Below are 15,265 nucleotides of genomic sequence, written 5' to 3'. Positions count from 1 at the left end.
TGTCGGTTGTCATGAAGTATCGACCTGTTACTAGTGGTTGGCAACATCGTTGGGCCTCGGAATAGAACTCTGGCTCCGCTCAGCAGAGCCAAACGCTGCTTTTTGGAAACGACCAATTTTCTCTCCTTCCTCTGCAGGTAAAAGGCTATAGAGTAAATTGTGCGAATCGGTACAGTGGCTAATTCTCTATCTCTTGATCTGGCACTTCTGTGGATCAGACTGTTTGGGCCAGTGAAGACCAGGCCAAGATGCTGTCTATCACAACGGCAGAACTGAGGGGGAAGTGAGCTGGCATTTCCTCTCACAAACGTGAACAAGATCCTGGCATCTCAAGTGGCATACTTGCATCTAGCCCTTGTGTAGCCGTGCGAAACTTTGGTTGTCTTGTTACTCGATCAAATGGTCGTCAACACCGAGCAATGCGAATTGACCCCAAGGCCGTGGATGCCTGTTGTCGACGTTCCAAATTTGATTGGCCACAAGGCAGCAGCATGGTCCGTGCAGCTCCCCGAACGCTCCCTTGTCATGCGTCATGCTGTGTCTAAACGTCTTTCTGGCTTACAAAAGTTAGGCTACATTGTGAATTCACGACGGCGATATTTTTCGTGACTGCGCTTTCTTGAACACAACAGGCAGGAAGTTGCTTCTGTCTGGGATGGGTGACAGGACACAGCTTCTTTATGAACCTTGACATCCTATTCCCCACGATCCTCGTGCTTTGAGACGGGGCACCATCGTTCTGACGTTTTTCTGTCACTTATGGTTAATCCCAGCAAGGGAAGGTTCATCCAGATCACCCCCATGCACAACCTATACCGCGCAGGAGCAGTCTTGCCCGAAGGGTCCCGTCTGAATTGACGCCATTCACCATTCAATCTGCGCTCTCTAACTATTCTCATGGTTTCCTGAGCACACTTCCTTGGGTCTGACATCACACACATTTCAACTGCCATGGCTTCTGACGACACACTGGATGAGGAGGCTGCCCTTCGCAACCTCACCGCCGATGTTCGAGATCAAGAAGATCTCGAGAGAGACATCGGCCTCCAGGCCAATGCAGCCATCAAGGAACAACAGGATAAGAATGACCAGGCCAAAATCGACAAGCTCGAGGCTAGCAAGACGAGACTTGAGGCCCAACGGCGGAAGGAACGTGAGAAGCTCGAAGCCAACCGCAACAATGTCTTCCAGTCGCGCAATATCCAGAAGACCCTCGACAAGCTCGAGCTGGAGATCAGACAAATTGACGGTGACGTGGCTGATTTTAAGGCTCGTCTGGAGCGCCGCCAGGAAGAGGTGGCCGCCGCCGAACAGGAAGTTGCGCAGGGGAAGTCGCTGAAGCTGCCTAATGAGAGCCGCCGCGACTACTTGGTGCGGACCGGAAAGATCACGCCATTTGCCTCCATTGGCGGCCCTCGCCCTGAAGGGTTCGAAGGCGACTTTGCCGACACGCTGCTGGAAGCCGAGGACGAGGCCAAGGAAGAGGCTTTGGCAGCCAACGACAAAGAGCCCACCTCGCACCAGATTCTGCGTCGCCCGGGGTTTGCGGATGCCGCACCCGCACCTGCCGCCGTGGAAACAGAATTCAGTTTACGTCCCCGGAAGAAGAGGAAGGTCAAGCAAGCTGATTCTGACGATGATTTTGACCCTACCTCGGCTGCCGCATCGAATGCGCCGTCGCCAGAATCCGCTGCAGCCTACACATCAGAGGATGATACCAGTTCGCGCAACCTCAAGCGAACGACCAAGGCTAGAGGCAAGAAGACTGCCGCCACAACGGACAAGGTCGATTTGAGCAGTATTGACGATGGAAACGAGCGTTCGTACCAAGAGCGTCTAGCAGACTGGACCGAGAGACGGAGCGAAGCCCGGAAACAGCGACGATCAGAAGCTGGCGATACGTCAGTGGAACCCAGCGGCCCGGAATGGTCCAAGCCTTCGCCAGATGAGGAGGACTATGTGATCAATGATGATCTCAGGCTTCCCGGCGACATACATCCCTCTCTCTTTTCATATCAAAAGACTGGTGTTCAGTGGTTGGCCGAATTGTATTCGCAAAACGTCGGGGGTATCGTCGGTGACGAGATGGGACTTGGCAAGACAGGTAAACCGATTCTGAAGTCTTGAGTCGACCCATGCTGACAAGTCAAAAAGTACAAGCCATTGCCTTCATTGCGGCCTTACATTACAGCAAGAAGCTTACCAAACCCGTCATCATTGTTGCACCCGCCACAGTCTTGCGTCAATGGGTGAATGAATTCCACCGCTGGTGGCCGGCTCTACGTGTTTCCATCCTACACTCTTCAGGAAGCGGCATGATAAACCTGCGTGAGGATGACACAGACGAGGAGACACACAGCGGAAGGCGTGATAAGTCTGTCCGCAAAATTGTTGACAGAGTGGTCAAGCATGGACACGTGCTAGTGACTACCTACAACGGTCTCCAGACATACCAAGACGAGCTGCTCCATGTGGAGTGGGATTATGCAGTGCTCGATGAAGGCCACAAGATCCGTAATCCCAACGCCGAGATCACAGTTCTGTGCAAGGAGCTGCGGACTCCCAACCGAATCATCCTCTCGGGCACCCCTGTACAAAATAATCTTTCGGAACTCTGGTCGCTTTTCGATTTCATCTACCCTATGCGACTGGGCACTCTGGTTACGTTCCGTACCCAGTTCGAGGTGCCCATCAAGCAGGGCGGTTATGCTGGTGCTACGAATCTGCAAATCCTGACAGCTGAAAAATGTGCCGAGACTCTCAAAGAAGCCATCAGCCAATACCTCCTGCAGCGGCTCAAAATCGACGTCGCCGCCGACCTTCCCTCCAAGACAGAACGGGTTCTGTTCTGCAAGATGACAGATAGGCAGCTCGAAGCTTACAAACAGTTTTTGAATTCTGATGCGGTTAACCAGATTCTAAGCGCCCGACGGAAATCCCTTTATGGTATTGATATTCTGCGCAAAATCTGCAATCACCCTGACCTTATTGACCCTCACCTCCAAAACAAGGCAGGCTACGATTGGGGAGACCCTGAGAAGTCAGGAAAGATGTTAGTTGTGCGGAATCTCCTCCAAATCTGGAAAAAGCTTGGCCACAAGACACTGCTCTTCTCACAAAGCAAAATGATGCTCAATGTCATCGAGAAATTCCTGGGTGGTCTTGAGACAGTCAAGTACGTTCGCATGGACGGCGAAACCTCCATCGAGAAGAGACAGAGTCTCATTGATCAGTTCAACACGGATCCCGAGATTGACATCTTCCTCCTGACAACCCGTACTGGTGGTCTTGGAGTCAATCTAACGGGTGCAAACCGAATCATCATCTTTGATCCTGATTGGAACCCTTCGACAGACATGCAGGCTCGTGAGAGAGCATGGCGTCTTGGACAGACTCGCTCTGTTGAAATCTACCGTCTCATGACTGCTGGCACTATTGAGGAGAAGATCTATCATCGCCAAATCTTCAAGCAGTTCATGACAAACAAGGTGTTGAAAGACCCTAAGCAGCGAGCTGCTTTCGATCTATCGGATCTTTACGACCTCTTCACATTCGGCAACTCCCAAGACAGCAAGGGTAATATCGACCGGAGCAGTATTCTCAAAGATGCCCAAGTCAAATTCGACGGAACCACACCTCCCAAAGAGAATGCTCCTGCCAGTCTAGTAGTACCAATCTCATCCGTGAGCAGCGAAAGCAAACCCCAGACTGGCAGCGAGGAAACGCGTGAAGTTCAGAATATCGATGGCGTCCAGGGCATGGAAGAGACAAACAACCCAGAAGAGATGGAGGACGAGAAGCGCATGGTAGAAGGCATCTTTGCTCGCAATGTCGAGAGCGCTTATGAACACGACAAGGTCATGAATGGCAAGAAGACAGTGCAGGCTGATCGCGGAATGATCACGCAAGAGGCAAATGCCGTCGCAGCCACAGCCGCAGCTAGTTTACGCCGAGCGCATGTCCAGGCGCGCACCATTACCCCGGGAACAGTTACTTGGACCGGCGAAGTTGGCGAAGCAGGACGTCCTGGTGCACACAACCGCCGTCGCGGCGCAGCACCGAGCAGTGCTGGCATCATGAGTGGTCTTGCTGCCCGGCAAGGCATGGGCGCATCGCCGTCTCCTGTTGGACAGAAAGTGCAAGCCGTAGATTTTGGGCCCAAAATCATTGAGTTCATCAAGCGGCACAGTGGCACGGTACCTACGAAGTCGATAGTAGATCACTTCAACCACGAGGTAAAGGGCAAGGCGCAGGTGAAGGAGCAATTTATGGAGGCCTTGGAGAGGGTCGCTAAGATCAACAAGTCCGGAGGCGCTGGTCGCAGCACATGGTCTCTGCGGCCGGCTTACAAATGAGCGGGCCAGGCGTTGAGCTGAGACGATAAGTGATGGGTAGGACGTCACGGCAGAAGCTTCGTAGCAGTCTTAAGATATCCCGGTCAGGTAGAGACCATAACACCTTCTGCTTATTTGATTGGACCTCAAAAAACCAGTTGAAACCACAGGCTTAACTCGTTCGAATAACACTTTCACCGAGAGAGTGGGCGACAAGGCACAGGTGTGATGTATCAGGAGCTGCTCTTCAGTTCAGGGCCATACGGCGCAATTCTATTCTGTCTACTTTTCAGCTACAGCCGGCCGAAAAGACGCAACAAAGCGCGTAGAACATGGAGACCAGGCAAAAAGTGCCGTTCCCCTCGTTTTTGACGATGCCACCCAAGAGACCAATCCGCAGAGCACACTCCTGACCATTGCCGTCCCCACTTGACGACTCTGATGCCAGACACCATTTTTTGATTGTGTCTGTCGCTCAGAGACGACGACCACGGCGACCACCCTTGCGACGGGTAGAGTCGGAGGGGGTGGGGGTGACGTCCTCAATGCGGCCAATCTTCATGCCGGAACGGGCGAGGGCGCGGAGGGCAGACTGGGCACCGGGGCCGGGGGTCTTGGTGCCGTTACCTGAAAACTGCGTGAGCAAATGCATCTTTAAAGATGGAGCGAATACCTGGACTTACCGCCGGTGGCGCGGATCTTGATGTGGAGGGCGGTGATGCCGAGCTCCTTGCAGCGGACAGCGACGTCCTGAGCGGCCAACATGGCGGCGTAGGGGGAGGACTCATCACGATCGGCCTTAACCTTCATGCCACCAGTGACACGGCAGATGGTCTCACGGCCACTGGAATCACCCAGGTTAGCCTCTCAACCATGACATGCGTGATAGGGTATGTTTTCTTCAGCAGCAACCGCCCAAGCTGGTCGCTTTCGCGGGGTACGGCATTGGCGCGGCGCTGCAATCAGGGGGAGACGAACGTGAGATCGGTGACGTGGACGAAGGTGTCGTTGAAGGAGGCGAAGATGCGGGCAACGCCGAAGACGAGCTCGCCTGGAGGAGACGTGGTATTAGCATCGTGAAAAGTTTCCCAAGGCGGGGGGAGCTGCGACAAGGCGGCTCTTGCACAGCGCAGACGTGAAAGCTTACCATCGCGAACCTGAGGTCCGAGGGAGATGTTCTCCTGGGGAGCGCGGGGAGCCTTGGACTTGGGGGCCATCTTGTCGTTCTGGTGACTCTGTCAAAGAGGGATGAGGTCGTCGTTTGTGAGGGTTGGCGATGGGCTGTTTCGAGGTTTCGCTGGTAGGGTAGAACAGAGAGTCAGAGCACTGACCGCCAGTCCGCAAATGGGGCTTCAACCCTACCTGCCAAAAATCACCCACCCACCAATTCGCCGCACCACCTAAGCGATTTTTTTTCTGCAGGAAAAAAGCCCCACTCCTTTCCTTGACCGCCCTAGGGCCCCCATCCACATCGCTTCACTTTTCTTGACGCCTTTTCTTCTCCTCTTGTTCGTCCCTCTCCATCCCGACTCCGACCATCGACAACCACCCTCGACATCCTCGACCGACAATCGCAATGGCTGGCTCGTATGTCTACCGCTCCCCATGATTTTCCCTACGATGCCTGGATGGCGATGAATGCAGATTGTCGTGGTCTTCTCAACTGGATTCCCAGTTTCACAATGTGGTGAAACTCGGCTCTCCCAGCTCGATTCTTCTCGAGCATCTCCCTCCTTCTTGCAGGTTTGGAACACAGCCTGCGGATTGAGAGACGGTGTCTCGGGGCGTTGGGGATGAAGAGAAATCTTCTCCTCCAAATACATTGCTGCTTGGTAGCTGCTCATGACGTCGAAAGACTCTTCGAGCAGTTACATTCCAAGCATGCACACCTCCTCAGCTTGTACCTGAGATGTTGTCGGATAAGCGTCAGCTTGACAAGACTTCCTCCTTACCGGAGACGAGTCTTGATCAAATGCTTACCGACTAAATACATCAACTCGAGTTAGCCAAGGCGAGAATGTCGCGCACTGCTGCAATTCTCGCACCGGCGCTCTGCTCCATACTACGGTATGCCGGACTACGTACTAATCTTGTCCTCTAGTTCCGTCCCCACCAAGGAGCAGATCCTGGTCCCTGAGACCCTTCTCAAGAAGCGCAAGTCGCAAGAGAAGGCTCGTGCCGAGCGCAACGCCGCCAACGATCAGAAGAAGACCGTGAGTTCGCCCTGGTCCCAGTTCCCCTCTGGATTTTATGATGCATAAAATACCCCAATCGACTAGACACTTGGTGTCGCTGCTGTTGTTTAAAATTACATCTTCTTTCGGGTCTGATATTTACCGGACACTGTCACATTTGCCTACTCTCACTTCTGGAGAAACTCACGGACTAACAACGTCAATCAGAACAACAAGGAGAAGCGCGAGGTCATCTTCAAGCGTGCCGAGAAGTACGTCCAGGAGTATCGCGAGCAAGAGCGCGAGAAGGTCCGCCTTGCTCGCGTCGCCCGTGAGAGCGACTCTGCCTATGTCCCTGCCGAGGCCAACCTGATCTTCCTTATCCGTATCAAGGGTATCAACAAGATCGCCCCCAAGCCCCGCAAGATCCTCCAGCTCCTGCGTCTCCTCCAGATCAACAACGGTGTCTTCATCCGCGTCACTAAGGCCACCACTGAGATGATCAAGGTCATCGAGCCCTGGGTCGCTTACGGTTACCCGAACCTGAAGTCCATCAAGGAGCTCATCTACAAGCGCGGATACGGCAAGGTCAACAAGCAGCGCATTGCCCTCACCGACAACTCCATCATTGAGGAGAACCTCGGCAAGTACGGCATCATCTGCATGGAGGATCTCATCCACGAGATCTACACCGTCGGCCCCAACTTCAAGCAGGCCGCCAACTTCCTGTGGCCCTTCAAGCTCTCCAACCCCACTGGTGGCTTCCGCCCCCGCAAGTTCAAGCACTTCATCGAGGGTGGTGACCTTGGCAACCGCGAGGAGAAGATCAACGCCCTCATCCGCCAGATGAACTAAGCGTTGGTCCCTTCACTGTGGACTGGGTTTGGGTCGTCTCTGTTGATAGGTTGAGAAAAATACCAAGGGCTTTATGATTCATGGTCCCACGGCGTTACGATCACAAAAGGGGATTTGTGAAATTGAGCTTTTTCAGACTTCATTACCGGGTCCACCCTCTTGTGCGTGCTGTTTGGTAGTCTCGATCAATGCGAAGTGACTCCTCATCCAATATGTTTGTTACCGCCATGGTATTCGTTGATACAACTACAATACTGCTACATTTTGATATCAAAGCTCGTGCCGGATCCGCAGCTGCTTGTCGCCAGGGGGTTGTCCGCAATTTTGAATTGCGACCCAATTAGCTCCATCGTAAAGTCGACCTTGCTGCCCTTGAGCAGATCGAGTGATGGCTGGTCAAGCACAATCTTAGGCGCTCCCGGCGTCGGTGACGTTGCTGTGTATTCCTTCCCCTCAGCGTACTCAAAAATACTGTCGTCTTCGCCCACTGCCGCCGACACATGTCCGTCGCTTCCCTCTGCTGGCGGGAGGGTGACCAAGCTCATGAGGTATTGGAAGCCGTGGCAGCCACCACTCTCAACCTGGATGCGTAGCGCGAGGTCCGGGTTCTTATCCTTCTGCATGATTTGGGACAGGCGCTGTTGTAGTCTGTCAGCACACGAATGCAGTACGGTGGCATATATGAGGTCAAGTAGGTACCTTGCCAGCACGATCGGTGATTTCGAGGCGCATCTCCTTTCCGTCCTCGTCCACCTGAAGGTTATGGACACAGGCCGTAGCTTGTCGTGCGGGGAGGTGCGAAAAAGCTCTCCTCAGCCCGATATTCTTCAGAACACGGCCTCGAGAGTTTGTAATTGTATGTATTGCTGCTGCATGTCTGTCACACCATGCGCGGTGCGTCGTGGTGCTGTACGCAGCCTCGAGGCGAGCGGTCTGTCGACTCCATCGCGGAGCTAGAATGTCGAGTACGGGTGTGGCGGTGGAAGTCGACGTGCGTCTGGCGAGCTGGACAAACAGTCCTGCACTCGATGCTGGATTCGCGCACCGGAGAGAGGCCATATTGATACAATGTGGTGGAGCGGCCAGGTCAACGTAGGTTTGGTTGTAACGAAGGTATCTGACAAATTCTACCCACCGAGGATGTGATGTAAAGAGTCCGGCTGATGGTGGCGGCTCGGATCGGTTCGGCCGGTGCAGGATGACTCAGCCGTTGCTGATCTGCAGGGCCAATCATCGAAAAGGCATTTCAACCTATCTAGCACAGTCTCGACCCTCACAGGAAGGCCATCTCTCCACTTGAATCAAGTGAAGCAAATCGTACCGATGTTGTGATGAGTGTGTTGACCCCTTTTTCACACAGTCCTCTATGCAAGGCGGCATCGCCGGTCACAGGCGATCAGGCAGGTGAGCTGAGGACGGGGGTTTTTCACGCCAGTGGCTTGATACCGTCTTGAACATAACTGGTTGAACCGCAAGCCGCGAGCCAATGATGCCCGGTACTGGCCTGTCAGCCTAGGCGATTCGAACTGTCGGTGTCAAAACAGGACGGCATAGCCTGGTCACCCCCCGAGGCGTAATCATTGAGCCTTAGTATGTCGTAATCGAAACTTGGGGGCCGCGGATCTGACGCCCCTCATCGGACTCGGAAGTGTTTAAACTGACTGCACGTCGGTACATAAGGCTGACGTCCCTCTCGCACCTCCAGTAGGTATCAGAGAAAGGTTGTGATTCCCTACCCAAATGTCGCTTCATGTCTGCCGACATGCACATACCACCTGACCCAGGTTCGTCGGCGTCGCCTCCTGCAGGGGTTGGCGAATCCAACTCCCTGCCGGTTTCTCTCGACCACCCTGCCGAAGAGCATCATGTCCCCGGTCCAACGAAGCCCTCCCAGCCAGTCGTCACTTTGCCGCCACCCTACACTGCTGCGGACGTGCCATCACAGTCGACGGGGGCAGTCGCCGGTTCATCTGACCAAGTCTCATCGCAACCGCAGAATGCTCCTACCAAGAACCAAACCGCCTTTCTCGCCCAAGTAGGAAAATGGTTTGAAGCCCACAAACTTGCAGCCAGTTGCATCGCACTCTTCGTTGCTTTCGCCGGGTTGCTGGTGCCATCATCTCCGTGTTCCCTAGCTTCAAAAGCCAGTATCTGTCTGAAGAAGCACTTGAGCTCTCCCGCTGGACAGCTTTCAAGGATTATATCCAGGTGTGCAGTGAACTTGTGGTACGTTTTCTTCTTCAAGAGAAGCGGGGAGCCTGGGACTGTGCGATGTCTGATATGCCGGCTGTACAGGAAGCTGGGACAGCAACTCCAGAGTGCGAAAAGGCTGCGCATGCCTTACTCCCGCCGCCGCCGCAGATGAACGAGCGCAGCCTCGGGCCCTACGAACGCCTCCGACGCCGGTTCAACAGACCCCCGCTTGTCATGTGGGCCGATTATGATGCATACTCGATGTTTCCGATGAGCAGCAGCAACCCACAACTTGGCCACTCGGTCTCTGCTGTGCTCACCTTTGCTGGGGCAGTATGCTATTTCCTGATTGTCTATAAGATTATACATCTTATGATCAGGCTTCGTCGTCTTAGACAGGGCAAGTATTACGAAAAGTGCTCCAACACCAACCCACGCAGTATCCATGCCAATCCGGGCCATGGACCAGTGCGGTCGGAACAAGCCGGGTTACGCACAGGGTATTCCTACCGCACTGCCACGCGCTTGTTCAGGAGAAGCTATCATCCGGAGCTGGCGTGAAGAGGACAGACAAGCCGTGTCTGCGTTTCCCTGGGATATGGTGAATGAGTTAAAAGTGTTAGGATTTTCTTGAGAATAAACAGGATAGGGTGGAAATTTAAAAAATGATACTGCGTGTTATGCTTAGTATGGTACTCTTGTGTTGCGTAAATGTGTAGCACGTTAGGAGCTTGTCGATGCTCAATATCACTCTGTATCGTCCGTGCTGGTTCACTGGGTACTGCAAAGCAAGCCCCCATGCGTGCGAAACCTCGAGTCAATTCAGATGGAGCAGCTCTTAAGGTAAATGTGAAGCCCCAAGTCATCAACGGACATACAAGTTTCGCCAACCTTTATAGCCCGGCACAGGGTAGGTTGGTACCTAGGATTACCTTTTCACAAAACTGCAAGCCACTGAGCCAGCGGGCCAAAAACTTCCACTAAGTCAGGGTTCTACAGAGGCAAGTACGATGGCGCTCACATACCAATCTCCAAACTGTGAAGGGGAAGGGAGTACCGATGGATCGGAGTTACCCATAGAGGAATGTACTTCTAGGTGAGAATGCTGCCCTCACAAAGAGAAAGAGGGGAGTTCTCGCTGAGATTCTCAATATCCAGGCACTTCAAGTTACCAATGACCTCAAAATCCCCTCGACCTAGCCTGATATCCAACGTCAAAACCGTCACCCCGATACTCCCTATCGATATTTTTGCTGGTTCGAAGTCAAGCGACCTGGCACTGGCCAGTCCAGTTATTCAAACAAACACAAATCGACCCATCTGAGGCGTAGTCTAGGATGGCTTATGAAACGCGCGAACTTCAGCAGAAGAAATTTGAGATTATGCTTCTTGCATCCACTCTCTTCATTCTAGTTAGTGTACTAGGCATCGTTCTGTATTATGGCGCCGGAATACGGGTCGATCGGGAGCGGACAGCATCGGAACATCGCGAATCGCTCCGTAATAGCATGCGCTGGCAACAAGATGATGACTCCGAATCCGATAACGTCGCAGACAGCGAGAGTTTTGTAGACAGCGTCCGCCGCCGGAGCGTCTCCCTGATCAGCGGCGTACAGAGAGAGATTGGCTCTTTTGAAAGAAGAATGTCGACCAGCTCCACGAGCAGCATCCAAAGCTCCCTCTTGTAGAACATAGGGGATGCTTGTTCTCAAGGATTCCGCCGGCTGAGCAGCGACCTTTCTGCATTACTCAGCCCCGCTTCCGACCGGCACAATGATGTTGAGCTTCTGCTTGACAAACCCGAGAGCATCGAAGCAAGTGCTCGTGAGATGGAAGGCCCGCCGGGCACGCGACGAAGATCGAGTCGGGTCGTATTTCTGGATGTTTTGTCTGACGGTGGGACACACGGGCCGGTGATCGCATTCCGTGTATGGAGATGAGCAGCGTACAGAACTCACGAAAGCTTCACGACGGCTCAGGAGACGGACTGGTGTACATAGTGAATCTATCCACTTCTCTCCACTCTCCCTAACCTATGCTCACTCTGCCTTTCGCTCGGTCTATCCCGACCGATATAAAAGTGCCCGAAAGTCGTAGCTCCACCGCGCGCATGTTTGCTACTGGTCGTATCGCTTTTGTACAAGGCGCTGTTCCACGTCGTTGGTGGTCTCGTGCTCTTCCCCTGGTCGTCTGGTCTGTTGCTTATGCCTGCTTCTTCAGGTCCCTCGCCGCCTGTCGCAGGTTGAAGTTGCACTCCTCGTACGCCCGGCCGGCTCCGAAGCCAGCGCCAACAAAGGCGGGCCACGCCCTCCGCTTGAAGAGGAGGACTGAGAAGACGACGCCGAAGCCGAGTCCAAGAGACGACTTGACGAGGAGGTTGGACAGGCAGCGGTCCCACTGTTTTGTGTTAGCTGTTGGCGCGCCAAGTTTGCGATGGATCGAGCGCTCTCAGGAAGCTGTCGTACCTTCTCATTGAGAAGTGCCTCACTGACGGGTCGCGCGACGGCGCTCGGAGGAGGACGGATGGCGGTGTCAGACATGATTGCGGAGCTGCAGAGTTATCAGTCGGTGTCAATTGACGTGTGTTGATGGCGAGGCGTTGCGACGTACACGTGTGACACGATTGGGCAATTGGTGGTGTGGTTGGGATCGCGAACTACCGTCGGATTTCAATCAAAGACGGTTCCGTCATGTTATTTTCGAGGTGGTCGGGAGAACCAACCTGGAATACCCGAAGGCGGTGAGACACCGGTGAGCCTCGGTGACTACGAGTGGAGCGGCAGTATTTTCTCTAGGAAATAATTTTGGGCGGGGAGCTGCAACTGAAGGTCCAAGTCTTGAGTGATCGATCGTCCGCAGGCTGACCTTCACGATTGCCACATTCGTTCATTCCCTCACCATGGATGTGATAATGGCAAATGGCCATGGCTCTACGGAGACTTTTGTAAGTAGATATGATTCACTCCACGCACCAATCGCATCTAATTCGTACCCAACAGACCCGTGGACGAGACCTTGTCAAGACCGTACGATCACTCGACCAGACCGGACCAGGAAATGATGGTGAACATATTGAGCGCGCCTGGGCTCTTCTCACCTCCGTCAGTTCCAGTCACTTCTACGCCGCCGAGGAGACTGTGCTGCGATGGCTTCTCAAGTCCATGAAGACGAACAACGATGCCGCCGACACTCTGCGAAGATTTCCCTTGACATGGCGGATCCTGGGCTGCACATTTCAAAGGATACCTCTATTCTCTCTCGCGAAATCTCTCGCCGATAGAAAGTTTATGGCCATCTTGCAACAGACTCTCAAGAGCATCTCGAAACCGGTCACACCCAAGGATGCTGTCCCCGCGCCATCGTCGAAGAAGAGGAAGAGAACACCCGAGGTTATATTCGATCTCGAAGCTTTGAAGACACGGGACGGCTGTATAAGCACGGGAGACGCGGTTCTGGGAGCGCTCCGAATCCTTCTAGCTCGTGTTGATGGAGCCGCACATACATCCCAGAATGAACGCATGGGCGCGGAACACATCAAGGGTCTCTTCTCGCAACCTGCCAGTGATGTGGTAACCTACCTGGCCCCCATCCTTTCGCTGTGCGAATACTCAGCTACCAGCGACCTGAGCTGCGCCGAAACGCAAGAGAATTGGATTCACACACTGTCCGCGATATGGAACCTGCGACTACAAGGGCAGGCCGATAGCTTGGAGGTAGCTCTCTACCTTTCGCGATCTGCCTTTGGCCTTCTGGGAAAGCTGACTGGGCTGGCAATCGATGTCGACATCACACTTGAGGACCATGTCAAGTCTTCTTGGGTACAACAACTAGAGAGCTTCATGCATCGCAATCTTTTCCTTCCTGCAAAATCGGCTTTTCTTAATCGAAAGGACCTCGAAGCACCCATCCGGGCAGTTGATATCTCTAGACCTATCGCCTCAGTCGCGGGCCCCGTGTTCTTTCACTTGGCGTCCACAACACCCCGGATTCTCTCCGGGCCAAGCGCATCGACGTCTGAAGAGGACTGGGCCAAGGCAACATTCAAGTTGGCGCGCGACAGCTTGGCCGACCTGACCCCACAGAAGAAATCCACGACTCTGAAGATCATGCTTGGCGAAGCAATTGCCAACAGGTCAAATATTGACTTAGCAGATCTTCGCGCCCTGTGCAAGGACCACGCTCTCGGCAGCGATTCCACAGACTGGCAGGCCTTGTCACTCGTGGCACAGTGCGACCCCGATGTTTTCCTTCTTACGGACGATGGGGCTCTATTGTTGAACACGGTTGCGGACCGGCTGCTGCAACCACAATCTTCCCTAGGCGGTGAAGAAGATCTAGAGGCTGTGCGTACGTTGTTCGACTGCATAATTGGTGGCTACGACAAGGCACGCGACTTGTCTTCCTTCCTAAGGAAGTGGTTTGAGCAACTCGTCAAGTGCGACGCCTCTTCACTTTCGGATGCAACGAACCGGTCAGCCTGGTTTTCCTCAGCAGTACATCGCAGTTCTCGCCTGACAACAGCCATCGAAAATTCTCTTACACCAAAGCAGCTCCTGAATGTGCTGCAATGGGTTGAGGAGCAAGCAAGCGTCCTGCCGGCAGCAACTCTGGTTTTCCTCGACACAATTGCAGCTGCTCTGAAGAGTGACGACTTTGTGGATGTAGTGCAATTGAGGCTCTTCGATCTCATGCAGGATGCTTGGCTGTCAGATACTCTGCCTTCGGACCTCCTCGCTCTTCGCTGGCCAATCATCGCGAGCACGGTTTCCTGGGTCAACAATGAGGCGGCTTCCAAGATTCGATCGAAGGTGCAGTCCGAACTCAAGAAGACCTTGGCCAAGGGCAAGCTGGAAAAGCCCGACACGTTCGAGGCTTTCCGCGCCGCCACTCAGCTTTGGCTGTCAGCCTTCCCAGATGGCGAGGATGTAGCGGAGCTTGCTGCACTACTCGGATCTTTCGCCGACCGATTAGCCAAGCAACTTCGAAAGCTAAAGCCAGCGTCCCTCGAAATACCATGGGACCCGTTTGGTGTCCAGCTTTCAACACCGGAGACTAGGCCAACCACATCCTCTGTTACGATTACGTCCTATGTGGACTTTGCCTTGGGAGAAGCGTCACGGTTCCTGCCTCTTGTTAGCGAAAACGCCGACACATTACCAGAGTTTTTGCGGCATATCATTGCCTTTTCCGATGACAAAGAAGCCGCGCCACAAGAGTCAAAGCAGCTGTCAAGTGCTCTGAGTGCTGTGCTCTCGAACGAAAACGTGTTCCACGAGGCCAGACTCACAACGAAAGTCATCGACCACGTCATCGAGGCCTTGACCTGTGGTTCGAAGTCCTCCCCCTGGGAAGATGCAAGCACAAGCGCAGCGCTCAAAGCCCTGATCAACACACCCAACGAGTTGCTTTCGAGAGCCCAGCGAGAGAGAATCATGGAGACGCTCATGCTGCAACGTCGCAAGATGAAGAGCAAGACTGAAAAGGTGTCAGCCTCTACATGGAATCTCGTCCTCGGTCTGATGGTCAAGGTGATGCAGAGGTCGACATTCTACGAAGGCATGTCATTTTCTGATCTCACAGCCCTCGCCACAAGCGCATCCCCCGCTATAGCCGACATGGACCCAAAGACCGCGCTTGGCACATCTCGCTTGATCTGCGAGCTGTCCACTTTGACAATCCGCCAGATCAATGACCACTACGAGGAGGAAT

The 15,265-nt window shown here is 53.7% G+C and overlaps 7 protein-coding genes across 7 annotated transcripts in view; 4 read left to right on the top strand and 3 right to left on the bottom strand.

The window, feature by feature from the left end:
- Positions 1-951: 951 nt before the first annotated feature.
- Positions 952-4,355, top strand: VDBG_06908 (DNA repair and recombination protein RAD26; the record flags this gene model as incomplete). Its single annotated transcript, XM_003003300.1, has 2 exons — positions 952-2,104; positions 2,155-4,355. 2 exons carry the CDS (start codon positions 952-954, stop codon positions 4,353-4,355), a joined length of 3,354 nt encoding a protein of 1,117 aa, XP_003003346.1.
- Positions 4,356-4,655: 300 nt separating this feature from the next.
- VDBG_06907 (40S ribosomal protein S14) lies at positions 4,656-5,559 on the bottom strand (the record flags this gene model as incomplete). The annotated part of the gene is made up of 4 exons (XM_003003299.1): positions 4,656-4,961; positions 5,018-5,178; positions 5,313-5,385; positions 5,482-5,559. The coding sequence occupies 4 exons, from the start codon at positions 5,549-5,551 to the stop codon at positions 4,810-4,812; spliced, it is 456 nt and encodes a 151-aa protein (XP_003003345.1).
- A 792-nt stretch (positions 5,560-6,351) lies between these two features.
- VDBG_06906 (60S ribosomal protein L7) lies at positions 6,352-7,821 on the top strand (the record flags this gene model as incomplete). Its single annotated transcript, XM_003003298.1, has 3 exons — positions 6,352-6,401; positions 6,436-6,547; positions 6,737-7,821. 3 exons carry the CDS (start codon positions 6,352-6,354, stop codon positions 7,361-7,363), a joined length of 789 nt encoding a protein of 262 aa, XP_003003344.1.
- Positions 7,621-8,422, bottom strand: VDBG_06905 (iron sulfur assembly protein; the record flags this gene model as incomplete). The annotated part of the gene is made up of 2 exons (XM_003003297.1): positions 7,621-8,001; positions 8,063-8,422. The coding sequence occupies 2 exons, from the start codon at positions 8,420-8,422 to the stop codon at positions 7,621-7,623; spliced, it is 741 nt and encodes a 246-aa protein (XP_003003343.1).
- A 703-nt stretch (positions 8,423-9,125) lies between these two features.
- On the top strand, positions 9,126-10,117 carry VDBG_06904 (predicted protein; the record flags this gene model as incomplete). The annotated part of the gene is made up of 2 exons (XM_003003296.1): positions 9,126-9,589; positions 9,937-10,117. The coding sequence occupies 2 exons, from the start codon at positions 9,126-9,128 to the stop codon at positions 10,115-10,117; spliced, it is 645 nt and encodes a 214-aa protein (XP_003003342.1).
- A 1,428-nt stretch (positions 10,118-11,545) lies between these two features.
- On the bottom strand, positions 11,546-12,243 carry VDBG_06903 (conserved hypothetical protein; the record flags this gene model as incomplete). Its single annotated transcript, XM_003003295.1, has 3 exons — positions 11,546-11,953; positions 12,022-12,106; positions 12,167-12,243. The coding sequence occupies 2 exons, from the start codon at positions 12,094-12,096 to the stop codon at positions 11,759-11,761; spliced, it is 270 nt and encodes an 89-aa protein (XP_003003341.1).
- A 212-nt stretch (positions 12,244-12,455) lies between these two features.
- Positions 12,456-15,265, top strand: part of VDBG_06902 (conserved hypothetical protein) — a gene marked incomplete at both ends in the record, with an annotated part of 4,312 nt that continues 1,502 nt past the window's right edge. The window contains 3 exons of the mRNA XM_003003294.1: positions 12,456-12,500; positions 12,556-13,903; positions 14,222-15,218. Of these exons, the coding sequence (XP_003003340.1) occupies positions 12,456-12,500; positions 12,556-13,903; positions 14,222-15,218 (2,390 nt within the window). The remainder of the gene's footprint in view (positions 12,501-12,555; positions 13,904-14,221; positions 15,219-15,265) is intronic.

This window comes from Verticillium alfalfae, genomic scaffold (genome assembly GCF_000150825.1).
Source record: "Verticillium alfalfae VaMs.102 supercont1.8 genomic scaffold, whole genome shotgun sequence".
NCBI classification, from domain to species: Eukaryota; Fungi; Ascomycota; class Sordariomycetes; order Glomerellales; family Plectosphaerellaceae; genus Verticillium; species Verticillium alfalfae.
This window is presented reverse-complemented; position numbering and strand designations above follow the sequence as displayed.